Raw genomic sequence first — 26,964 nt, 5'->3', positions numbered from 1 at the left:
GAAGGATGAAGTTGCATTGTTGGTGGCTGAAGACGAAAAACCCAAGTTCAGGGATGAGTGGATTCTCGATTTTGATTGCTCATATCATATGTGTCCCGAGTGAGAGTATTTCTCCACATACAAATCCTTTGAATGTGGAGTTGTTCTTATAGGCAATAATGCTGGTTATAAGACTGTTGACATCGTACAGTCTGGATCAGGATGCACGATAGCGTCGTTAGGACTTTAACAGATGTTAGGCATGTGCCTGATTTGAAGAGGACTCTCGTCGCGCTTGGTATTCTAGACTCAAATCGTTGTAAAATTATCATCGAGTCCAACGGTATGAAAATTTCCCGTGTGGCTCTTGTCTTAATGAAAGGAAGAAAGATCGGTAGTTTATACGTTCGTCAAGGCTCGATAGTGACAGACTCAGCACCAGTATCCTCATCTATGTTAGAACTTGACTCAACAAAGTCATGGCATATGCGCTTGGGACACATGAGTGAGACAGGCATGTCTATCATGAGCAGCCGGGGTCTTTTATCGGCACCAAGTATCGGGAAACTCGACTTCTGCGAGCACTGTGTATTTGGGAAGTAGAAGAAGGTCAGTTTCACTAATGCAGTACACTGAACGAAGGGGACTCTTGATTACATCCATTCAGACTTGTAGGATCCCGCCCAAGTTACTTTGAACGGAGTCTTGCAATGTCTCGAGCAGACTAAAAATTCTTCTCTCTTTTGCAGAAATTGGGGAGCTCCTCCACTCACCCGGGCACTTCTCTGGCGATTTTTCCTCCTTGGGCTGTTGGGGTAATCTCGAAAATAACTGCTCTTATTTCTTAGTCAATGCAGCAAGGACAATACACGGTCCAATGTGTAATTGTGAAGGAATTTGGCACAGATCTTTATTTTCACAGCTAATCCCTTCTGTATACAAATATCCGCAACAACATACGTACACTAGTGTATGTACTTTGGAGTATAAACCTATCAATACCTGAGGATTACTGCTAGTTGTAGCCTTTTATAAACTGCATGTGATCTCCCTCCCTACAAGGGTTTCTGCTAATGAATGGGGTGTTAACCTAATCGTCTTAAATGATGCTTACCACTTACAGGATGAAGAAGCTAGACTTGAGGATATCGAAGCAGTCAAGCTAAATCTGCTGGCACCATCGTAGCAGTGGGGGTTGCCCTGATCGTGACCCTCTACAAATTTAAACTGCAGTTTCTTATACTAAACAGGGAAATTTTTCTTTAAACTGCAACTCTCAAGGAGTACCCGGAAGAAATGACGGCCGTGTTTCTCGGGACCTTGTGCCTAACATTGCAGTGCATGATATTCTCACTCATTGCTGAAAGAGTTCCAGAGGCTTGGAAGTTGAGGTCGGGGATTGAGATTGCTGCTGGTGTATGCATGGTAAAATAACTGCATTTTGTGTTATCCTTTCTTATTTTATATATCGATGAAAACATAGTAAGCCGATGCACTCTGGATAGTGCCTTTTATTTTAGAGCTGTAATAATATATTCATGTATTTTCGAAAAATCTGGACAAAACGGATGCGATGCAGGCAGTAGTCAGGAACATCGTCGCGGCCTCTGTCGATACGTGGTGCTTGCGTAAGAGGGGCCCAATCTATGTGGCCATGTTCAGGCCCATGGGGATTGCCATTGCTGTGATGATGACTGTCATTTTCCTAGGGACACTCTTCACCTTGGAAGGTACTTTTACTCTTTTCTTTAAATCAATGGATCTTGCAAGAAATTACAGCCGTGAGTTGAATTGGGTGAAGTGGCCCCTCGGCACGGGTATGGAAAAAAGAATAGACCTATAAAAGATAACATCGGCATACATCAAGGTTTACATTACACTGTAGATAGATGAGCATCATTGAGAAAATGACATTCTACACCTAGCTGAATCTACCGTTTGATTTCAAGCTGGCTTAATTTTGGCATGACCTGGTTCACGATCAGTCTAGTCAGGATGCTGCCTTCCTCTTAGTTATGAAAGTAATATTTGTCTTGTGCTTCTGGGCAGTGCTGCTGGTTCTGTAGTGATCGTAACTGGGTTTTATGCTCTGATGTGGGGACTAGTCAAAGAAAATGGTGCTCTTCGGCACAAGCCAAATATTTCTATTGCGGGATCTTTGACTGAAAGAATTCCTCTTCTGAAAGACATCGCCAATGGTGCAGTTTGAGGAAAATGTGCGAGGAACTGAAGGGAAGAGACCAAAAAAGAAAAAAAAAAAGAAAAAGAAAAAAGCAGTGGTTTTGGCATTTCGTATGCTTCTGTCCAATCCGAAGGATATCGGATTCTCAGCTTTGCTGGAAGTATACAATCATCAGAAGAGAAGCCAAGATTCAAAAGAAACATAAGCAATCTCATGATGGGACATAAGAGAGAAATACAGTTGTCCATGCCATGGACGACTTCATGAACCCTTGATTGTTGTTAGATTAACAACTTGGGGTGTCCTCACATCAATCCAACATTCACATGGTCGTGCCAAAAAAAAAATCGCATGGCCCTCATGAACAATCCACCTAATGAACGTTTGAATTTTCTGACATAAGAAAATGCTTTCGTACTGCTTAATGCAAATATTTTACTCCTGTCTCGATTAGGTGCTCGTATGAAATGAGTATTATTTAGGTGAGAACTGTACTTAAAGTGTTTCTGGTGAACAGCACAATGTGTTGGCAATTAGCTATTAAATCTATTCAACAAAGATCTGTCTGGTCATTGACCCGCCGAACTTGCTGGTTCTATCAGTCTCCGTGATGGTCGGAGTTGGATCGATGATAATAAATATATATATCACCAATGCATGCATAGGGTGTAACTACATCTATTTTGGAACTATTTATATATGGGCCTCCATTGGCATTTCAAAATTAAGTCAAGGAGGGTTTCCTAGCCAACTGTCCAAACCACGCCAATATGTGTGTGGTGACACGACAAACTGAATCTAATAGCTAGTACTCATTCAAGGCGGCCATTGTCAATAACCATTTAAGTATATATTCATCGATTATATAGAATTAGGCTGTCCTCTGCTCCTATGTAAGAATAGGTCCCAATTGATCATCCACGTAACAAAAATATATGCAGATCATTCATGCATAGGAAGACAGCTCTCGTAGACGAGGAACACATTGCAACGAGACGACGGTCAACGCACATTTTGTCCATCAATACTGTGTGCTTTAGTGCAACCTGCTGAAGAACCATGCCAATTTTGATTTTGCATACGAAAAATAAAAGCATAGTCATGAAGACATTGAGCAATGAAATCATCAATCTTGACATGAAAAAGATATTTTACTTTTCTTTTTTTTTTTAAAAAAGAAATATTATTTTATTAATGTAGATTCTGATTATTTATTAAATTATTGCCTCTAATGAGATTAGAGTTCATTAATACAAGCATACGAGTCTTCAGCTGTTCATAACATTATATTCTACCAAAATAATCACATTATTTTCAATAAATAGAAAATTATATATTTTATTCTTGGAGTCGCCCGCGCAACACAAAAATACTCACCTAGTTTGTCTTGTAATTAGATTACAACTAGCTTCAGCGCTTGCTTGAGCTCTAAGGCATTTCTTCTCAGCTCTTCTATCTCTTCCTTTGCAACACCGTACTCGTCGATAATGCTTCCCAATAAGAATGGGAGCCGGCAATCAATGATAAGCTTCTCAAGTGATGTAACACATTTAATCAGGTGCACAGCGAGCTCGCGCTCCACCTCCAGACCTCGAAACCCTACTATCTCGATCACCCGTAGAAACTGAAGATCCAAGTTGGAAAATTCATTGCTGATCTTTAGCTCTTTGCTGGGTCTAGTTCCCTAATTTCAATAAATAAATAAAAAATGAAGATTCTGCAAGTCATTATATTATTATTTGTGTATAATATACAAAAAAAAAAAAAAAAAAAAACTGGAACAAATCTCTAAATCGGGCCTTGTAAGACAAAGGAGGCTTTATATTGAGATGATCTTTATACCCAACCAATCGATGAACAATATTTTGCCTTAAATTTATTGTACCGCTAAGTTAAAATATATTAATATTAAAGAATTAAATATGAAAGAAATTTTAAGGTCTAACCAATTTAGTTGAGATCCTTTCCGATTTTCACATCACAATCTCTATAAAAAGATAAATTGTGTCAAATTCCGAATGAAATTTCATAAAAGGACATACATAAAGGTTTTGTGAAATCTTCTAAGATGTAAGTGGTAAAAGAATGGGAGTTGGTTGTATGTATTTACTGAAATAACTTACAGTATGCTAGAAGTATACCAGCTTTCTCAATACAGGAAGTGTTGATCAATGAGGAAGGGAAAAAAGTACTAAAAAATTTAAAGGTCAACAACAATTTTAACGAACATATAATTTTCTACACTAGAAGACTGATCGATCGACTTTAGTCAAAATGAAACCAATTATTAAGAAAGAAAAAGCCCAACAACGGCTCACCGTCACCAGTGTTAGGTGTTGCACGGATGGGGCTGCCTTTATCAGGGAAGTCAGACCATGGAGGTCCTCTCGATCATATTTAAGCCAAGTTAGTGACAACTTCAGGTGTTTCAGACCGCTTAGGTCGGGAAAACGAGGCAAGTACGTTTCTACCTGCAAAAGTTAATACGTATTATGCAGAAACTAACTTAAATTAAGATCGAGCAAAATGGGACTCAACAGGATGGGAGCAGCTATAGAGGGACTAATCGAACTTATAAAATTGCAAAGCGGGACGAACCAAGTGCCAAAATTCTATGTGCAGGTGAAGGGTCTGGAGATGGGAAACAAAGCGAGAGAGTGGGTGAGCAAAAAGATCGTAACTGCTGGCGATGAACAGATCAACAAGTCGAGGTGCAAGCTCAACATGCAGGTGAGGATTTGCCCAATAACTGTACGTGAATGACACAAGGTCAGGCGTAGGGGCTGATATCATGATTGAACGCACACAAATGCAATGGGACAGGTCTATGTATTTCAGCCTCGATACGGGACCGGTGACGTTGACCGCGGTTAAAGGCTTCAAACAGCGAAGGTGCAGTCTCTCGAGGAACTCGCACCCCAGCAACAGATGCTCCAGAGAATCATTATTTATGGATACATCAGTCAGGGAGAGCGATTTCAGTAATCTAAGCTTGGGAAGTAGACGGGGCTGAATGGAGGGGAACCTGCAGGGGGGATCCCTGTCGATGAGCAATCTTCGACAGGAGTCGAGCTCAAGCACCTCCACTCCCTTTTCTAGGGAGAACATAAGCCAGGAGTCGATATCCTGGGAGAAGCTCTCATCCAAGAGAAAGCGAATACGGAAGTGACGCAGAGAATTCGAGCGCCTACTGTGAAAAAGGACGACTCGATCCACCCAGTCGAAGTAATCGGAAGCTGCTCTGCCGCCGTAGCGGAAGAATTCTCTTCGGCTATCCCTATCAAGAAGAGGGCATGCCGCAACCTTTTTAGAGGCGTCGAAATCCAAATCCAAGAAGCGAACACGGGGCCAGAGGAATCTCCATCTGCGTGCCAGGATGCTGGTTCTCGCTGCTTCTTTCATTGGGAAAACTGGCAGGATGTTGTCAATAAGGATGTCATCAGGCAGCGAGCTGAGCCGATCCTTTAATTTCAAAAAAGATTAAAAAAAAAGAAAAAAGAAAAAAAAAGAAGAAGTTTGCTTACATTTACGTAATAGCAGACCATCAACAAACGGTATATACAAATCTATCAATCAAGAAGGCGAATAACAACTGAAGGAAAAGAAAGCCAAATATCACGGCGCAGCGAAAGCCAATAAAAAGAAAAGAAAAAGAAAAAGGAAAGTGATCAGCGTACCACGAGTTCCGAACACTGAGCCAACTCGACCCCTTTCGCCATTATTATTATTATTATAGGATCAAAATTTGCTGCAGTCAATGAAGCTCAATCAATTTTCACCTATAGCTATAGCAACCAAATAAGCAGTCGATCGGCAATGTTGAGGAAATTAAAACACAATTCATGTGTATTATTATTATATTAAAAAAGAGCACGGAGCAGCTCGGCCGGGAGGGAGGTAGAGTAGAGGTCTTGGAGGTGTAGAAAAACAGAAAGACAGGAAAAAAAAAAAAAACGTTGGCTAGGGTTAAATAAATTTACTGAAATGCCATAGTTGCCTATTTAATTAGAAGTTCTAAAATGCCAAGTTAGGATATTGGGCCTCAATCTTCCTATTCAATGCGATGGACTTCAATGCAATTTCTCATATTTTATACAATTATAGAGGTTGCTCATATATACTAGGATTTTTGGCTCGTGCATCGCACAAAATTTTTGCTAAAAATATAATTGTGTTTACCCAATTCAAATTCAATTATATTTAGTTAAATTTAAAAATTCCACAAAAAATTTCACTTTTTTGTGTACTATATAATAATAAATAATCAAATTCAAGTATATTAAGGAATTAATTAATACATGTATTACCATTACTCTAGAGAAGGAAAGTATTGGTCTAACTTTGTCAAAGTTATCATTTCTCCAATTCGGTTAGAAATTAGTAATTATATCCCTCCATGTTTTATTCACTCTCTTTTTAATACCACAGCTTCTCCCTTTACTCTTATTCCTCTTCCTCTCACATACGTCCACTCCACTTCTTTTTATTCAAATCTCAGAAGATTTATTTTCATTTATTTAACAATAAATTTTGTAAAATATAGTATAAAATAGACAATGAATTTCACATATAAAGTATATTGTGAGATCAATTTATAATCCACAGAAAATTTAATATATATTGCATTAAATAATATATTTATATTTTCAAAATATAATTCAAATATTATTCAATTGTGTGTGTGTGTATATATATAGTGATAGAGAGAAAATTCAATAACATAGTAGCAACAATAATAATAATATAGTTTTCTTATTGTTGATTAATTGAATATTTATTTATAATTACATCACTATTTGATGCACGGTTAAAAAAATAATTCAAATGACAATAATAATAATAATAGCAATAATATATTTAAAATCACGCTAATATTTGATGCACTTGAATTTAGCTTTGTGTGTGTGTATATATATATATACACACACATATAGATGATGGATTTTTGTTTCAAATATTAAATAATAGATTTCATGAAATTTTTTTACTTTGTTACATTCTATCAGAAATTTTATCACATTGTCTGTATTATTTGTGAGTATTATTTTCCTTTTCAAACTTAAAAGCAAAGCAATTATCAGTAAAAAAAACTTTAAAAGAAAAGTTAAGATTTTGAAAGTTATTTTTAAATTATTTGATAGTTTTAAATATTATTTATTTTTTATTATTATTGTCATCGTAAATTTACATAAATTATAAAGTAAATTAAATATCGATAGAAAGATTTACCAACTTAGCCCTCAACTTTGCAGGGAGTGAACTTTACAGAAACAACTTTTTGTATATAATTTTTTTGCCATGATTTTTCATAAACATCTATGTAAATATATATTGACTTCATGTAATAAATAGTGAAAGGCAAATTAATTTTATGCTAATTCGTCTTAGAGATGACTGCCGTTCTTCAATTGATCTTTCTATTTCAATATTTGTTAGAGAATATGTATCTATTAACTGTAACCAAGATAAATATGTAAACAATCATGCCTTGTATTAGTTTATAGTGTATGTAAAATTCCACCACTCTTCATAAAAATTTAGTTCTTACTGGTCCCAAGATAATTTGGTTTCTCGCTAGTTGCATAAAAGATATTAAAAGATATAAAATTATTTTTGTAAATTTATTGAATTAAATCATAATTTTTCAATTGAAAATAGAAAATTATTTGTGCACCCAAATAAACATGAGAAAGTTAGATTCAAAGATTGTTGGGTCATGAAAAATTGGATTCATCAAGGAAAGGACTTTTATTTAGATTTGTCCACTTCTTATGTTTAAGACACCAATTGATATTTAATTTTTTTGGCCTCAATGTATATATATTTAATTAACTTTTGGGTATTGATAATTTGTTGTTATGTGTAGATTCTTAATGGAATAACTTTAGCGGCGCATCTTGGTTAAAAAATCAAGAAGTAAAATCAAGTAGTAATTGAAAGGCAGTCAATATGCATTGAAAAACCTTATCAAAAAGATTTTTTTTGATGAATTCCTGACAAAAAAGAATATGCATTGAGAAAATTCACGAAAAAGAATCTCTTTAAAGATCAAATTTGTAAATTGGATTCCTCTATCTATAATCAAATACATTCATAATATTAACATAACCTTTATATAGATACAACAACTAAATAACCGGCATATACTTGTATTTGTATGTTTATTAGCATATAAAAATCTTTATAGAGCAACATTTCCTTTTACTACCTTGCAAGTTGCACAACCTCAATAAATTTAACACGTAACTGCTTTTTTAGATATTAGTTCGAATCAATAGAAGCTCGAAATTATATTGACCTACAAAGATTGGATCATTCATGTACATGCATCAAGCACCTATAAAATATAAGGACAAATTACACACAAAAAAACCTAAATTTTGTAAAACTTCTCAGTTTTGTCCTAAATTTTGTTTTGTAACAAAACAAACCATAAGTTTTCTAAATTGCCTAAAAAATGACTTCCGGTATAAATTCCGTCAATTTTGCATATGTGGACGGTTAACTCCAGATATAAATCAATAAACAAATAAGATAGGTTAAATAAAAAAAATTCAAATTTTCAAAAAAATCTCAATTTCATCATAAATTTAGTTTATAATGAAAAAAAACCATATGTTTTTGCTCCTAAAGTCGGCCCCAACTAGCATCTCCTCTCATGGTATATGTATTTTTTAAATTACAAATCAAAATTTGAAATAAAATTGAGACTTTTCTGAAAACTTTGGTTATTTTTTAAAAGAAAAAAGATGATGATCATAGATATATAAATTTTGTGGGTTCCGTGAAGTCCACGTAGACAAATAGACGGTAAACTTAACAGAATGGTAATGGGAGGTCAAATCTAAGATGATTCTCAAAACATGTTATTTTTTTGTTACAAAATAAAATTTAGGACAAAACTAAGACGTTTTACAAAATTTAGATTTTTTTGTGTAATTTGCCCAAAATATAACTCATAAGTTAAAAGTTTGTCAATATAAGAGTTAGATATCGCTCTATCATTTCCTCAGCTCAAAAAACCAAAGATTTGCTTTGAAGCTTCTGCAAGCAACTAAAGATCAAACATTTCAAGATGTGAGGACCATTTGTTGTTTACAACCAAATTCATCTCCATGAATTTAACTACATGGAATGACTTCACCCAATGTAAGAAGATATAAAGAATCCTAAGTGGAAATTGTGAATGCAGACTTCAACTTAAAACAGTTATTCTAACAAGGGATTTTTTGCCTCAAATGGCTCATGATTTACCCGTTTTGTCAAATCTATCATATGCTTTTTTTTTGTCAGATATATTTCATGATTTACTTTTTGTATCAAATCTATCTCAACGTTATCTTTTCCGTCGACATCTAACGATTGTGCTGACGTAGCATGTGAAGCGATAGTGGGCCACGATGCCACGTTAGCACGGCCGTTAGATGTCGACGGAAAAGATAAAGCCAAGATAAATTTGATGCAAAAAGTAAATCATGTGATATATCTGACAAAAAAAACATATGATAGATTTGACAATATGGGTACACTATGGGTCATTTGGATAAGCTTGTTGAGAATTTCAATAATCAAAGGCAATTTGAGACATTTTCTCATATAAAAGCAACACAAATTTTCATCACTAATCTTGAATAAGCCAAAAGTTTCTCAACTTAAAAAACAACGAAACGACGTCAATTTTCACTGGTGGCTCAATACGATGTCATTTTAACCTTTTTTAAAATGACAAAACGTCATCGTTTTAGGTCTATCCCTCAAAATGACTACATTTTTGTCGTCTTTATAAAGCCTCAGTTTTTCATTTTTTCTTAATTTATATTCTATTAGAAAGAATTAGAGGAAATTTTTTTTTAAAAAAAAAAACAAAGATATGACCTAAATGATATAACATGTTCCACAGTTATAGATGATCCGCGTATATCCTCTGGAGGAGCTTTGAGCACTATGCCCTTCTTGAAGAGGAAGCGCAAGAAAACCTAAACAATTGAGATTGTTTAGTTTGTCTAGTGTTTTGAACATGTTGGACTGATGCAGGCACTGCCGGCCTTGTAAATGTATATGCTGGCCCTGCTGTTGGGATCTTATAGTTATGCGCTTGCCTTAAGTAGTTAGTCCTGTAAACTCGTAAGTTACGTTGAGGCATCTAGGTCATATGTATCCCATCGAGGAGCAAGTTTTTGTACAAACTTTAACGTTAAAATATATCTCATATTAGTTTGTGTTTAAATGTGTTAATGGTACATTGACATGTGCTATGCTATCACGTGTTGCGATTACAGAACTATAGTCTTGTAAATTACCGCATGAATATTATCTGAACGTCACGTTTGACTACTTATCACATAAGCATCCATATGTCTGTTATGAGAACAGTTGTCAGGTAGCATGAAACTCACTACTCCATCTTCACTAGTATCTATATACTAATCGTGGATATAGATAGAGGTGACGATCTATCCGAAAATATAATACCTGGTTAAGTCTTCTATAATCGTGAACAATTTAAAGATATTCTTACTGAAATATTTCATCACTCATATTATTAACTCTTTAAGAATGAAGCATTCAAAATATCTTAAGGACTTTATTCTAATAAACATAGACAATATATGAATAATATAATAAACTTCATTGTCATAAAAGAAATTATCCAAATACATAAACCGGCTCTAAGGTATATCACTAATAGAAAGCTCTTCGAGCTATTTGCCAACACTTAGAGGTGGAACTAGCCTCGAGTAGGAGGTTGGAGCTCAACCAGAGCTTGGCCAAACTTTAGGCCCTCGAGAGGGTCTTCGTAAACTGGGAAGATGATATAGTGTAGGCCATAAATTTGAAGGCGAATCATCATTGTCACTTCAACATTTTCATGGACGAAGGCAACCCTAACGAGGCCTAAGTGGAGTTCTTCCATAACTTGATCGACATTCTCCTATTAGACTTGGATCAGGTTGATGCCAACAACGTCAACGACTCCAACGACGCCATGTGATCCAATTTTTGATCCTTCTTCTCCTCCTCTTATTTTAATGTGAATATCCTCTTCTCTATCCTTCTTCTCCTCCTTCTGTTCTTCGATCTTCGATCGATTCGCTCTGTGTAATCCGATCGATTGTGCAAGCTTGGATATTTTTCTACTTTGATTCTCGACATTTGGCATGAATGGTCTCATCATTGAGAAGCAAATGATAGTTAATTGTTGGTTTTCTTTCATTGGTTGATGAGTTCTCAAGTTCTTGATGGAAGCAAATGATAGTTATTTCGTGATAGAACTCTTCTCGCTATTCGTAATCGAAGAAGAAGCATTTTGGTTTTGGAGTTCTTGTTCAGTTGTCACATTTCAAGCTTCAAATAATTATTCAATCCATCGAGTCACTAAATATTGCCCCTGTCTATAAATCGAATTCAGAAATGAGGCATGCATTTATCAGGGAGGAGTCACCATGTATGTTGCGAGTTGTGGATTGTTCAGTCTAATACCTTTGACTGTTATCGTTCCAAGTACTCAGAAGAATATTGAAATGCCGATGTGTACAATTTGGCTACCAATGGGACATCAGCTCTCCTCGCACGGGTAAGAGTAACTAACTAGAGCTATTATCTGCCGAATACTCATGCTAAACACAAATACATTAGCAATAGCAAATTCTAATTACCCATACATGAGATAGCGTTCCATCTCAGGTCTAAGGACTATATGCACTAATACGATATAGATAATATTCATTGACATTAGTAAATTACCACATAAATATTATCTGAACATCACGTTTGACTACTTATCACATAAGCATCCACATGTCTATCATGACAATAGTTATCAGATAGCATGAGACTCACTACTACATTTTCATTAGTATCTATATACTAATCATGGATACAGATAGAGGCGACGATTTATTCAGAAAGATAATGCCCGGATAAATCTCCTATAATTGTGAACAGTTTAAAGATATTCTTACCGAAATACTCCGTCACTAATATTCTTAACTCTTTAAGAGTAAAACATTATCTTAAGGACTTTATTCTAATAAACATAGACCGTATATGAATAATCGAATAAACTTCAATTCCATAAAAGAAATTATCCAAATACATAAACTAGCTCTAAGGTATATCACTAACATAAAGCTCTTCGAGCTATCTTCCAACACATGGAGGTGGAGCTAGCCCCGAACAGGAGGCGGGAGCTCACCTAGAGCTTGGCCAAACTTTAGGCCCTCGAGAGCAACTTCGTCAACTAGGAATGATATAGTGTGGGCCATAAATTTGAAGGCGAATCATCATTGCCACTTCAACATTCTCTTGGACGAAGGCGGCCCCAATTTGGCCCAAGTGGAGTTCTTCCATATCTTGATCGACATTCTGTTGTTGGACTTGGAACAGGCCGACGCCAATGACGCCAACGACGCCAATGACGCCATGTGATCCTATTCTCGATCCTTCTTCTCCTCCTTTTGTTTTAATGTGAATATCCTCTTCTCGGTCCTTCTTATCCTCCTTTTGTTTTTCGATCTTCGATCGATTGGCTCTGTGTAATCCGATCGATTGTCCGAGCTTGGATATTTTTCTACTTTGATTCTTGGCATTTGGAATCGATGGTCTCATCTTTTGAGATGCAAATGATAGTAACTGTTGGTTTTCTCCCTTTGATCGATGAGTTCTCTGGTTCTTGATGGAAGCAAACGATAGTTATTTCGTGATAGAACTCTTCTTGCAATTTGTAATCGAAGAAGAAGCTTTTTGGTTTTGGAGTTCCTATTGAGTTGTCGCATTTCTAGCTTCAGATAATTATTCAATCCATCAAGTCACGAAACATTGCCCCACTTTATAAATCGAATTCGGAAATGAGGCATGCATTTATCTGGGAGGATTCGCCATGTATGTTGCGAGTCGTGGATTGTTCAATCTAAAACCTTCAACTGTTATTGTTCCAAGTACTCAGAAGAATATTGAAACGCCGATGCGTACAATTTGGCTGCTAAGGGGACATCGTTTCTCCTCACACAAGTAAGAGTAACTAACTAGAACTATTATTGTTGAATACTCATGCTGAGCACAAATACATTAGCAATAGCAAATTATAATTACCCATACATGAGATAGCGTTCTATCTCAGGTCTAAGGACTATATGCACTAATACGATATAGATAATATTCATTGACATTAGTAAATTACCGTATGAATGTTACATGAACGTCATGTTTGACTACTTATCACATAAACATCCACATGTCTGTCATGACAACAGTTATCAGATAACGTGAGATTCACTACTCCATCTTCATTAGTATCATATACTAATCATGAATACAGATAGAGGTGACGATTTATCCGGAAAGATAATGCCCGGTTAAGTCTTCTATAATTATGAACAGTTTAAAGATATTCTTACTGAAATACTTTGTCACTCATATTCTTAATTCTTTAAGAATGAAGCATTCAAAATATCTTAAAGACTTTATTATAACAAACATAGACAATATATGAATAATAGAATAAGTTTCAATTCCATAAAAGAAATTATCCAAATACATAAACCGACTCTATAGAATTAAGAATGAAGCATTCAAAATATCTTAAGGACTTTATTTTAATAAACATAGACAATATATGAATAATATAATAAGCTTCAATTCCATAAAAGAAATTATCCAAATACATAAACCGGCTTTAAGACATATCACTAACAAAAAGCTCTTCGAGCTATCCTCCAACGCTTGGAGGTGGAGCTAACCCCAAGCAGGAGGCGATAGCTCAACCAGCGCTTGGCCAAACTTTAGGCCCTCGAGAGCGTCTTCGTCAACTGGGAAGATGATATAGTGTGGGCCATAAATTTGAAGGCGAATCATCATTGCCACTTCAACATTATCTTGGATGAGGGCGGCCCCAACGCGGCCCAAGTGGAGTTCTTTCATTCACATAGATAAAAAAAGAATAAGGATCCAACTAATACAAAATAAAATATGCATTAAATAGCCTATTTGCTCAAATGAAAATGTGTGTGTAATCAAAAGAGTCTGTATCGCAGTAGCGCACACTCTCACTTGATCAAGAGGTTTCAGATTCGATACTCAGTGAGATTATTTATGATTTCTATTTCATTATACAACGCCCACGAGCTTCCTTTGTAACCGAAGGGAAAAAGAAAAAAATCTTGTGTAAATGATCCGGATCCTCTACCAGTATCCGGATCGGACCATGCTAATCGGGTTGGGCAAGCCTCCCGGACCGCCCAAATCGGATCGTTTCCACCGCCTTGCTGCTCTGTCCCTTCCCCACCTTCCTTCCCTCCTCTCCCATTTCACCCATTTCATCTTCAATAACGACCAATCATCCCATCCCTCTCCAATCCCAACTTCTTCACTCTCTCTGCAGCCATTTCGCCTCTTCCCCAGTTCTTGATTCAGCTTGACCCTCCCTCAGGTATCAAGAAACCTCTGAAACGGACCTCTCCCTTCTTCTCCAATGGAGGGAACTCTGTTCCCCAACAGACCCGCCTACCCCCTCCCTTCGACAGCCACCACCAACCGGCCAGGCAACCCAACTCTCAAGTTCAACTCTTCCACGCTGCCGCTCCCTCCTCCTCAGTCCCCTTCTCCTCCCACCTTCCCCTTCGACACCCTAATCCAGCAGCTCCTCCATCTTTCCTCGAATCCCACCCATGTCCCCTCCCTCCGCGTTTCAGCCGTCAGCAAGCAGGGGCAGCTCCGGGGAGCTCAGCCCAAGAACCCCACTTCGGTTCTCGCCCCCACCCTGGACGTTTTCGCCGAAAAACCCGACCTTGGAGATGGGTCCATGGAGTTCCAGTCGGGGAAGTGTAAGTTCCTGTTCGGTTTGATTGTGGAGCAGCCGCTGCAGGATTTGAACGGTGGGTTCTTTGAGTCTGTGAGGCTTGACTTGCTTGATGCTGATTTAATGAGCTTGTTGAAGGCGTTGGACCTTTCCGGGAATTGGGAGAGAGCTGTGCTGTTGTTTGAGTGGGTTGTCTGCGGTTTGGGCAGTGAACGCCTGCAATTGGATAATCAGATTATTGAACTGATGGTTAGGATTCTAGGGAGAGAATCTCAGCATACTATTGCGTCGAAGCTATTTGATCTGATTCCTGTTGAGGAATACTCACTTGACATTAGAGCGTATACGACCATTATACATACTTATTCTCGGATTGGGAAGTTCGAGAGAGCCATTGAATTGTTTGAGAAAATCAAGGAGATGGGCCTCTCCCCTACCTTGGTCACTTATAACGTGATGCTTGATGTTTACGGGAAGATGGGCAGGTCCTATGATAAGATTTTAGGCCTGTTGGATGAGATGAGGAGTAGAGGGCTCGAGTTCGATGAATTCACCTGTAGCACGGTGATTGCAGCGTGTGGGAGAGAGGGTCTATTGGAGGAGGCAAAAAACTTCTTCTCCGAAATCAAGTCGCAGGGCTACGTCCCGGGAACAGTGACATATAATGCTCTTCTCCACGTTTATGGGAAGGCGGGGATTTACTCAGCTGCACTGGGAACACTGAAGGAAATGGAGGAGAACAGTTGCCCACCCGATGCTGTCACATACAATGAGCTCGTGGCAGCCTATGTAAGGGCGGGATTCTACGAGGAGGGAGCAGCCTTGATTGATACAATGGCTAGTAAGAAAATTATGCCCAATGCAATTACTTACACCACCGTGATAAATGCCTACGGGAAGGCGGGGAAGGAAGACCAGGCCTTGGACTTGTTTGATAGGATGAAGGAATTGGGCTGTGTGCCGAATGTCTGTACATATAATGCTGTCCTTGGGATGCTGGGGAAGAAATCACGGTCTGAGGAAATGATAAGGATACTGAAGGACATGAAAGCTAATGGGTGTTCGCCGAATCGTGTAACATGGAACACGATGCTCGCAGTGTGCGGGAACAAAGGGATGCACAAATATGTTAATCGGGTCTTTCGCGAGATGAAGAGCTGCGGCTTTGAGCCTGATCGAGACACATTCAATACGCTGATAAGTGCATATGGGCGGTGCGGATCAGAGATTGATGCTACCAAGATGTATGGGGAGATGATTAAGGCGGGTTTTAGCCCATGCATCACGACTTATAATGCCCTCTTGAATGCTCTTGCTCGAAGAGGGGATTGGGTAGCAGCTGAATCGGTCATTTCGGACATGAAGAGGAAGGGGTTCAAGCCCAACGAGACCTCGTATTCGTTGATGCTCAATTGCTATGCGAAGAGCGGGAATGCGAAGGGCATAGAGAAAATTGAGAGAGAAATCTATGAGGGCCATATATTCCCAAGCTGGGTGATCCTCCGAACCCTCATCCTCGCGAACTTTAGGTGTAGATCCCTGAAGGGCATGGAGAGAGCACTTGAAGAGCTGATAAAAAACGGATACAAGCCTGACTTGGTAATTTTCAACTCAATGCTCTCGATCTATGCCAAGAACAACATGCATAATCATGCAAACGAGATTCTTCAGTCGATGAGTGAGAGCGGGCTTCGGCCTGATCTAGTGACCTATAACAGTTTGATGGACATGCATGCTCGAGGGGGAGAGTGTTGGAAGGCCGAAGAGGTCCTCCGAGGACTCCAGAGTTCGGGTGGGAGGCCTGACCTTGTTTCTTACAACACTGTCATCAAAGGATTCTGCAGACAAGGTCTGATGCAGGAAGCCATAAGAATATTCTCCGAGATGACTGTGAGAGGGATTAGGCCGTGTATCTTTACGTATAATACTTTTGTCTCGGGATATGCTGTAAGGGGGATGTTTGCGGAAATTGATGATGTGATTAACTACATGTGTCAGCATGACTGTAGGCCAAATGAGCTCACCTGCAAGATAGTTGTGGATGGGTTTTGTAAAGCGGGTAAATATAAGGAAGCAATGGAGTTCTTGTCGAAGATTAAGGAGTTGGATGATAAGTTCAACGAGGAATGCTTGCGGAGACTCGCTTCTCGGGTAAGGGAGAATTTGGAATCATAGGTTTCGGGTAAGTCTGTCCCATTTTGTTTATAATGTGCTAGGATTCATTGATCATCATATTTTTTTATGGTGACATGCCCTTCTGTAACTATAACTTCATGTTTATAGAGTTTTTATTTTTCGGCTTCGATCAAAAACCATACACATATATATGAAGAGTATTTGAGATTTCAATGTCCCAACATTTCTTGGGGCTTAATGCTGGCTCTTTGAAGGCAACTCTTCTGTCATCTCATATGAAAAATCTGCTGCCTTGAAAATTTTATTGCTTATTCTGAAATTCACATTTTATTATTTCGATAAGTATGCTCGATATAAATGTCTATGTGCACTGAGGAAGAACTAAAAGTAAATAGTTGTATGTGAGTGGTTATCATTCGCTGTTATGTAAAATTTTCGAAAAAATAAAGTATGTTTTCAAATTGAATGAACGAACAGACGCATATAAAATGTGACAGCCACTAATAAGTAAGAAACTATTTATGTCGCGTAAATTCAATGATTTCATGAGGAAGATTCTTAATGGCTCGGCGGCATGACGAACTGGAGCAGTGCCTCATAGGCCTCGAACTTGACCATGTCTGCTTCAGTTAGCGTGACCCACGCCTCTATTCCTTCATCTTCCAGTCCTGTTCCCATCAGAATGACCACATTCTTCATGGGCACGCTGGTTGTGCAGACCCATGCGGGCCTGCCCCACCCAAAATCAGCCTCGTAGAAAGGGAACCTCGTCCAGCTGCTAAACCTGTAGAGCTCAAATCTCACACCACTTGTCGAGGCCAACTTCCTTGCTGACATGAGCGACTCGCAAGCTTTGGCTAACCTGTTCTCTTCTCGGAGCTCCCTTACAAAATCTCCGTTCATTCTTCTGATAGACTTCCGAAGCAGAGCCATTAGATCGTGCAGTTGGGGTGCTTGTTTGTCCATATCCATTAGCGGGGCCACCGCTGACTGCCAGAGATTGCCCAGCGTCTGCTCAGGCAGTGGCGGGCTTGCCCTGCTCCGGATGTTCACAATGTGAGTGACAGCGGAAGGCGGGTATATCCCCGAGCCCCCTGGCTTTATTTTGACCACTTCCAGTGCAGTTTTCCATATCAGGGCTGTGACAGCCTCGACTCTGGTCGGTTTCAGCCCGGGGAACTCCGCCTTCAATTGGGCCAAGCCTTTCCCATTGAACCGGAACCTCTTGGTCACGAGCTTCTCATCGCTGATTACTCCAGCTGGCATCGGGAAGTTCACGACTTTGGGCGGGAAAATCATCGAGGCATCCAAGCGGGGCCCAAATCCTGAGCTGGAGCCAATTCCAAGCCCTGCCTCAGCCCATGAGATAAGGAACTGTGCCACGGAGCAACCATCGGCTATCTTGTGGGATATGCAAACCCCAATCCCAACCCCTCCACACTCGAAGAAGCTGACTTTGACTCCTAAGACCACTTCCTCTTCCGAGCTCAGCTTGTACGGAGGGAAAGGGAGGAACTGCTGGAGGCCCAGAATGTCGGGGTCGGTGAGGACTCGCGAAAGCGGGAAGCGAGCTCTGGCCTCCACGAACAGCGCCCCTTGGTCGCTGCAGTCAATGGAAGCATTTTCCTTCAGCCTCCCGCAGAAGGGGTAGAAGCTGGAGAGCGTTTGGGAGAGTGAGGTCTTCAGCTTCTCTGATACATTGATATCAGAAGGAGCAGAAGAATAGAAGAGGACAACAGGGACATAAAATGGAGGAGCCAACTGGTCCAGCAGACTTATTTTGAAGGTTTTAAGGTTAGATTTGGTTGGAGAGGAGGGCCTGATGGTCTCTGTAGAGACAGTTTCAACTTTCATTGCCATGATCTTTCCCCCTTTCTTTTTTTTCCTCCTGTTTTCTTTTTCCTTCTATTGTGGAGTTTCTAGTGGATTGTTATCATTTGGAGAGGTTAATTTATATAGGGAGCTATTAATACCAAAACATAATGCAAAGCTGATGCTGAATTTTGGCAGAATTTCATTGCTTCCATAGTGCTTTCATACAAAGATCCAACAGACAGAAGAATGTGGTCCATTAGGAGGAATATTGTCGGACTTCAGTCATGTCCTCACTGCAGGTTTGACAACCAGAGAAGCGAATGCTCCAACAAGAAGTTCCTTGGCAAGTCAAACCGGGTTCTTTAGGATATGCTCTACTTGGTATAAAAAAAAATGGAAACAAGGCGATACATACGAACAAGACATCCTTAACTCCATGTGGAGCGTCGTGGCTTGAGTCGGGATTGGACAGCGTGTAAGTGTGTGCATGCGCAACCAGTTATATTGGACTTAGAAGTGATCGGAGCTCATATCCAATTCAAAAATTTAATTTATCGTGTGGTGAAGTGCAATTTTCTTATAAGTGCATGTTCTCTTTGCATATTATCGATATGAGATGATTTCTATTGCATTATGCGGTCTGTTCTTTCGTTTATATCAAGCTTGGCCTTATACAACTGGAAATGGTCGAAATCTGGATCATTCTCTTTTACATCGGTTGCTTAATAATGGGATTTATGGTATTCAATGATAAAAGCACAATGATCAACCTCAACATGTTGAAACTCGGTGCGATGCAATGCTGATGGGTGGCAGTGCCTATTCAAATTCAGAACCTATTATTGCTTGATATAGAATTTATCAAAGAATATAATTAAGGATGTGTTTATTTAAATTTTATAATTAAGTGATGGAAAAGAAAATTTTAACACTTAATGGGATTAAGCTATTAGGAAAAAAAAAGTTGATCTTGTTTGGTGAAAAAAAGTTTAATAATATTAGACTGCTATATGTACCTTTACTTAAGGGAAAATTGCTTAAAAAATCACGAACTTTTCACGTTTTTCCCAATCTAGTACGAATTATTTATTTTCTCACAAAAACATATGAACTTTGGTTTTAGGGTCATATCTATCACCCGTCCATAATTTTGTCCATTTTAGTGATGTGGCAGTTAACAGAGACTTACGTGACAGACGGAGTCCACTGTGACAGTTAATGGAATTAAAAATCCAATACAACAACGACACGTGGAAAAAGCAAATCCCCCCCTCTTATCTTCTTCTTCTTCTTCTTCTTGTCCCTTCTCTTTCTTAGCAGCAGAATATAGCGAAGGGGCTACTCTACACTCCTTCCTCATTCCATCCCAACGTCGGTGGCAGCCCCCTCCTCCTAGCCTTCTTTTCCTTCCATTCCCGCCCACATCCTCCTTCGGCCTCCTTTTTCACCACTACCATCTCTACCGATGGACTATCACCTCTACTTCCCCTCTCCCTGTCGACCCTCCACACTGTTGTCACACCTCCAAGCTCCAACTACCTTCCTCCTCTACTACTTGTTCTTCTGAGCCCCAAATTGTTGTTGTCATTGCTCCTTGCCACTACTGCTGTTGCCCTTGTTGCTGGCCCGCTCCATCACTTCCTCCTTCATCTGGCGGAGCTTGGCTGCAACACCCCTTGCCTTGCTCTCATTGTTGTTGCTACTGCTTCTCTACATCCTTCTTCCAGGGTGCTGCTCTTTCGTCTTGTTTGTTGCCGTTGCTTCTAGCTCCTTCCATACACTGCTGCTCTGGCTTTCTGCTCCGCCCTTCTCCATAACCACCCACCCTCCGCTTCTCATTTTGCCCGTTGCTTCCAGCCCATTCCTCCTTACTCAAATTTTTCGGCTCCTCCACTCCCCCTTCACATTATCCTACCACCATCAACTCCTCCACCTTTTCCTCTTTCGCACCCTCTCACCAGCTTCTCTCCTATGGCATCCCCCCCTCCCCCCCCCCCCCCCCCCCCCCCTAAAGTACCAGTCACAACCACGTCTCTTTCTTCTCCCCTCTCCTTGTCTTTCGGCCATAGCTCACCGATGGGTGTGGTGGCTAGTGGGCCTGCGCTAGCTCGGCAGCCGCAGCCCAGCGTAAGGTTGGGCAGCGGTGGTTCGGTACGAGGGGAAGCAGCAACACTCGATGTGGTAGCGACAACTTGCCTCCCTCCTCTTATCCCTTCCTTAGCCATCTCACGGCTGCCCTATGTTCCTCTCCTTTCCTCATACTTCCAGCCTCTGCCCTTCCCTAATCCATCCTCTTCTCTTTAGTTGTAGCAGCCTCCCTCCTTAATTTAGGCCCCAGCTTCGAGCTGTCCAGAGTCAAGTTCCCCTCTTTCAAGTGAGGTAACCACCTCACAAATGGCCACCGCATTCATCTACCATTAGCGAGATTGGAACTGGACTTAGTCGAGATTAGAACTCAAATGAGCACTAGTACAATAGAGAATTTCTCGAACAAACATAGTGAGTAATATATATATATATATATATATATATATTTGTATATATTTATTTATTCTTGCAGAAAAAGTATACATATAACTGTATATATATATTCATGCTTAGGTTGAGCTCAAATTATTAAAAAGAAAAAATTGGAGTGCACGGCTGACATAGACTCTTACGATATTGAAAGAATATATATATATTGTCAATGGTAGAATAAGTCTATTTGATTCTTTAATGCCGACCCAATCGCCTTTACTTTTTTGTGCCTCTTTATACAGGCATAGTACTGAACTTAAAAAAAACTAATCGAAGCCTTACTGAGAGCTCCTTGACGAGGGGCTCGATACGATGTAATTTAGCTCTCCGAAGTAAGTCCGAGGTTGGGTCAGATCGACGCTCCTATTCTATGCTTGGAAACTTGGATATTTTTTTATTGAGGATGGGGAAGCCTCAATTATGTTATTGTTTTCTCAAGTAGATACTAAATTTGCTGCAGAATTAGGAAACCCACATGCAAAGCATATACTCTCCCAACACCCTGACCTTAATTTATAAAATTTTAAATTATTTTATAAAATTTTCCAATAATTAACTTTCGAGATTAAAAATATAAAATTAATAAATACCCTACATAATCACGGAAAGTGACAATGAGAATTTTATTTAATTATATATTTCACAAGTATCTTTATACCCATAGTACTCAAGCTAGTGCCAAATCTTTAAGGACTGGTCAGTTTATATACATTGTCCCACAAGAAGTGATTCAACCTGAAAGTGTACACGGGCAAAGGTAATGTGCTGATCATATGGATTAAGCATGCTCGACATCATCCATAAGAGAAAAACCAGTTCTTCGTAGCAGCAATAAACCACAAACAATAGTGTATTGAGTATAAGGCTGCTTTCATGGACGTTCATTCCTGCAGGCTCCTATATAGACAACATTACATCAAGAATGTTGAACAACCTTGCTGAGTTCAATATCTTCATGTGATCCATAAGCTCGAGCCCTCATGGAGTTAGGCCAATCCATCCATTATGTCTGAAATGCTTATATGGACTCCCATGGGCCAATCGGCCCCCAACAGACATTTCTAACAACCTACGGGACTCTTACCTTAGGAGAACCACAGTTGCACGGGGGGAGAATCAAACCCGTGACGCCAAGGCAACTCCACCATGCTGCCATGCCTCGGTGGTATATTATATGAACTTAAAATGATCAAATGTTTATATATCTAATGAAAAATGGTTTAAAATTCAATCCCCTAAATCTAAGTGCCCATATATGTGTATTACCATGGTACAAATTCTTGTGTACTATGATATATAAACACCCTAATGAAAAACTATACTCGAAGCTGCATTTCTCTTGCATTCTAGAACTACTTCTATTTTTTATGTATAATATATGAGTTTTTTGTTAGCACAACATAAATATTTCAAAATTGAATGGAGGTAGGATAATTTTTACCATTAAAACATCCATATACAATTACAGAAGTAGGAGCGAAGCATTGGAAGATACCACGTAGGATATAAGTAGATCAGTGGTTCAGTGACTTCTGAAATTTTCACTAATCACAACGCGATAAATTGCGCATTATTAATATGGCATATTAGTCATGAAATTCTAAAAAGTATTTCAGTTAATAAAGTTGAGAGATCTTTTATATGTGGTTTTATATAAATCGGGCAATTTGTTCATACCCGGCATCAACTTTTTCACAATAACAAAAGAAAAACTCCCCTGCACACACAACTTGGAATCTCAATTTTTTGTTAAAAGCACTAAATAAATAAATAAATAAAATTATATATAAAAGATGTGGAGTCGCAAATTTAAAAAAAATTATAACGACTAAAATTCTTCATGAGTGAATCTCTACTAATCATGGATGTTATATGTTACCTACAAGTTCATCTCAAGTAGTCGCCGATCTTTTATGTATGCCCAACAATATTTCTAATCCACGCTTATGCACATTCCCTTCATTTAATTGTGGTTGATTCCGAAATATCATAGAAGAAAGACTTTTGGGGAAGAAGGCGACGAGAAAGTGAGGGGCATAGAAAACGCAACAGACAAACCACGGGACATTTATGAGAAGACCCACGTAGTGTTTGTGCTTTTGTTGTGCTTTCTTTTTCCACAAGTTGGTAGTTGGTACATATCAGTTGTATAATTTATATGCATTATTAATAGTACGGTAACCCATTTGAGCCACGAAGCCTTTGGGCTTTAAATTTCATGACCGCAGGGTCCACACATGCATACCAAAATATAACCAATAAAGATATTTTCATGTTATCAAACGAAATGCAGTGCAATGACACACGCTCTCGCTTGACAACCAAAATATTATAAGTTCGATATTTATTCAGTAGGAACTACCCGTGTCTATTTACTAGATATTATGCTTTTTATTTCATTATATTAGATCAACGGGCCTCCTTTCTAACTTAAAAAAAAGAAAGAAGATATTTTCATGTTTTCTTGTGCAAGTGACACGTGACGAGTCCTCGATGTGAGACCTAATATTTCTTTTATTTCAATTAGCCTATATATACACGTACACTTACATACTTATATGTATGAATATATTATATACATGTGCTGGAGCAATTAAAAAATAAAAATAAAAATGAAAGGGGAGCATGGCTCCACGTGCGGGAAGTTGAAGAAGAAACGGAGGTTGAGAGAAAGAGAGAGAGAGACACTGAGAGCTGGAGAGCTTGAGATGGAGCTCACGGATGAGGAGTTGAAGAGACTAGAACTTTGCATTCTGAAAGCTTGTCTTTCCTAAATATTATATTGAAAATTTGATGAGTACTCTATTTTTTTTATGAAATAATATACATATATATATATATATTATATGAATGCAAATTATATGGAGTATTATTTAAGAAGAATATTGTGATAGATATAGATTAAGGAATCGGTTTTGCTATGTTGTGTGAAAGGATTTGAGAGATATTGCCCTCTTATGTTTCATTTTGGCTTGAAATATGCGATGTGATTGTGCATGCTGATCATGTATGACATATGTGATGATAATATGAAATAATCTGTCGGGATTGTGCTTGTGTATACTAATATTGTTTGATCGTTTATAGCCATGGGACTGCTGATCCGGCGATATATAAATAGGACACTTAGACCATTGATCCGGCAGTATATAAATGGGACACCTAGACCGCTGATCTGGCGGGATATAAAAAGGGACGCTTAGACTGCTGAACCGGCGGGATACAAAAAGAGACGCCTAAACCGCTAATCTGGCGGGATACAAAAAGGAACGCCTAGATCGCTGATCCGACGGGATATAAAATGGACATTTAGACTGCTGATCTGGCGGAATACGAAAAAGGACGTCTAGACCGTTGATCCGGCGGAATACGAAAAAGGAAGTCTAGACTCTTATTGCCAGAGGATAATGGGCAGCCCTCGTTTATGAGAAATGAAATGAGGAATTTATGGATATAAGTGCGGGGTCACGGTACCGTCACAACTCTGTTGCGAGAAAATGCAACCCTATGGATATATTGATTGATTATGCTGTATATTATTTGTATGATCTTATTGCTATAAATGTGATGATTGTTGAGGTTGTCTGAAGGTATTCGGTGAAAGCCATGTTATTATTAGAGCTTGATTGAGTCAGTGTATGAGTGTTAAGTGGTGCTGAGTTAATAGTTAATTATAATATTATTATATGGTTATAAAGATAATTGATTATTTAAGAATGAATTTAGTAGTTATTTGTATGTATTTTATAATATGCTTTGTTGGCAAATTAAATGACTGACTTGGGAATGCTAGTATTATCTATATGAACACTTGGTCGTTTAAAAATATATTTATTACTTCATATAGTTTCATTTTACTCTGAAATTTAGTACTCACTGAGATGCGCTCACATCCTGTATATATTTTTCCAGATGAGTTAGGAGCTAGACTAGCAACACATGAGAACTTTTTGGACATTGGGGATAAGCTTGGAGGACTAGGTAGGAACCTTAGTTATTGGATAAGTATTCTTTTTATATAGAATGTATTGAAAATGTTACGATCTGAATATTTTGTTTAGTTGGTTTAGTGATGTAGTTCTACTGGAATATATATATCTGTGTGTGTGAGAGAGCTTACTGGATTGGTTATATGTTTTTGAAAGTTATGAAAAGCAGGTTTTTATGTTAATAGTTCTGTGATAATGGATATCGAGGAAATTTAGGGAAAGTTCTGTTGAAATTTTGGGTCGTGACAATTTTGGTATCAGAGCCTAGATTAGGAGATTCTATAGACTTAACTTTGCGCTTGATCCCCGAGAAATTTTTTTTATAATTGTGGAGATATTGGTCCGGAATTATTTTTTTTTTATTTTTTTCGTCTAAGGCTTGGGCATTTCAACTCCTTTCTTTGCTTTGATTGATTTGGTTTATTTCACAATGGTTCTAAATGTTTGGAGTTCCACCTGGAGTTTATTCTTGGCATTATGCACATGGTAAATGATAGCATACAATGAGTGCATACTTTTTTCCCTTGAATGATTAAATATAATTTCTCTCTTAGTATTTGTCGTCACTCCCTCCTCCACTTGGATCTTGTTCTTATGATTGTGTTGTAGATGCTTCAGCTGCTTTGTTGTTGCTTCTCACTTCATACGCATTTTGAAAGCTTTTCTTTTGGGATTTGGATCCAATTGATCTATTGGTATGTCGACAGACATTTATATTTTGGACTGGTTTTTTTTTTCTTATCTCAAGTCATTGTTTTGGCCTGTTATGTAGCAACAGTTTGTGTAGGGTGACGAGATTTGCAGGTGTTTTCATTATTTTCTTATGGATTTTCCAAAACATTGGGAATGTTTAGCTACATATCTACGGTGCGGTGGAGTTGATGGAGTCACCATTGTTTACTTAGAGTCTGGTAAAGTTCTTGGGGTCATTTAAGATTGGAGATGATAAATTTCTTTCATTGGATTAGTTGTTGTGACTGGAGATGACGACGGTTTATTGAAATGGATTTGTCTTTGCCGATTTTGCGACCCCACTTTTTCTGGAAATTATGGCTGCCTACTACACGACTGAGGATATCATACATCCGCTTGAAGTTTTGTCCCTTTTGGGTAGCTTTTCCTTTGGCTGGATTTGCTTTGATGGATGCATTTCTTTGGCGGCTTGCAGTCTTCTAGCTTGCTTGGTTTTTAACTCCAGTCTCTACAAATATTGATTTGGGTTGATGCGGGATCAGTTGGCTATTTGTGGGGAGATTCTTTTTATTATTGATTTGCATATGGAAGTTGATGCCGAGAATTTCATCTCAATGCACGATAGCTCTAGTGCTTGTGTTTCTTTGGGTTTATGTGGCTATGTCCACTCAATTTTGAAGTACCTTCAGAGTTGGGAGCATGCATGAAGTTCTATTCTCATTTTAAAAGAAGTTTTGCTATAATGTTGGATTTTATGTGCAGTGGTTTATATAATGGCTTAGAGATCTTGGCATTTTTCTCTCAATTGGTTGATTTTTTTTTCTCTGTTACTATAGATGGTAAATAGTTTATAA

The 26,964-nt window shown here is 38.6% G+C and overlaps 3 protein-coding genes across 3 annotated transcripts; 1 reads left to right on the top strand and 2 right to left on the bottom strand.

Annotated features, from left to right (window-relative positions):
- Positions 1-3,554: 3,554 nt before the first annotated feature.
- LOC116188730 (putative FBD-associated F-box protein At5g56820) lies at positions 3,555-5,880 on the bottom strand. Its single transcript, XM_031518215.1, has 4 exons — positions 5,839-5,880; positions 4,760-5,623; positions 4,480-4,632; positions 3,555-3,845 (listed from the first exon to the last, which is right to left on the bottom strand). Exons 1-4 carry the CDS (start codon positions 5,878-5,880, stop codon positions 3,555-3,557), a joined length of 1,350 nt encoding a protein of 449 aa, XP_031374075.1.
- Positions 5,881-14,438: 8,558 nt separating this feature from the next.
- LOC116188405 (pentatricopeptide repeat-containing protein At2g18940, chloroplastic) lies at positions 14,439-17,331 on the top strand. The gene has a single exon (XM_031517745.1). It carries the CDS (start codon positions 14,631-14,633, stop codon positions 17,130-17,132), a length of 2,502 nt encoding a protein of 833 aa, XP_031373605.1. The 5' UTR covers positions 14,439-14,630; the 3' UTR covers positions 17,133-17,331.
- Positions 17,332-17,651: 320 nt separating this feature from the next.
- LOC116188729 (stemmadenine O-acetyltransferase-like) lies at positions 17,652-19,248 on the bottom strand. The gene has a single exon (XM_031518214.1). The coding sequence runs from the start codon at positions 18,951-18,953 to the stop codon at positions 17,652-17,654; it is 1,302 nt and encodes a 433-aa protein (XP_031374074.1). The 5' UTR covers positions 18,954-19,248.
- Positions 19,249-26,964: the final 7,716 nt, after the last annotated feature.

This window comes from Punica granatum, chromosome 8, assembly GCF_007655135.1.
Source record: "Punica granatum isolate Tunisia-2019 chromosome 8, ASM765513v2, whole genome shotgun sequence".
Lineage (NCBI taxonomy): Eukaryota > Viridiplantae > Streptophyta > Magnoliopsida > Myrtales > Lythraceae > Punica > Punica granatum.
Note: the sequence above shows the minus strand (reverse complement) of the source record. Positions and strands in the feature narration are given on the sequence as shown.

Bases quoted from the DNA above. Each gene is read 5' to 3' on its own strand.
- LOC116188729 (XM_031518214.1), bottom strand. From the start codon at position 18,953: ATGGCAATGAAAGTTGAAACTGTCTCTACAGAGACCATCAGGCCCTCC.
- LOC116188405 (XM_031517745.1), top strand. From the start codon at position 14,631: ATGGAGGGAACTCTGTTCCCCAACAGACCCGCCTACCCCCTCCCTTCG.
- LOC116188730 (XM_031518215.1), bottom strand. From the start codon at position 5,880: ATGGCGAAAGGGGTCGAGTTGGCTCAGTGTTCGGAACTCGTG. The intron at 5,624-5,838 runs GTACGCTGATCA...TTGAAATTAAAG, and splicing joins CTCAGTGTTCGGAACTCGTG to GATCGGCTCAGCTCGCTGCC. The intron at 4,633-4,759 runs GTTCGTCCCGCT...TAACTTTTGCAG, and splicing joins ACATAGAATTTTGGCACTTG to GTAGAAACGTACTTGCCTCG.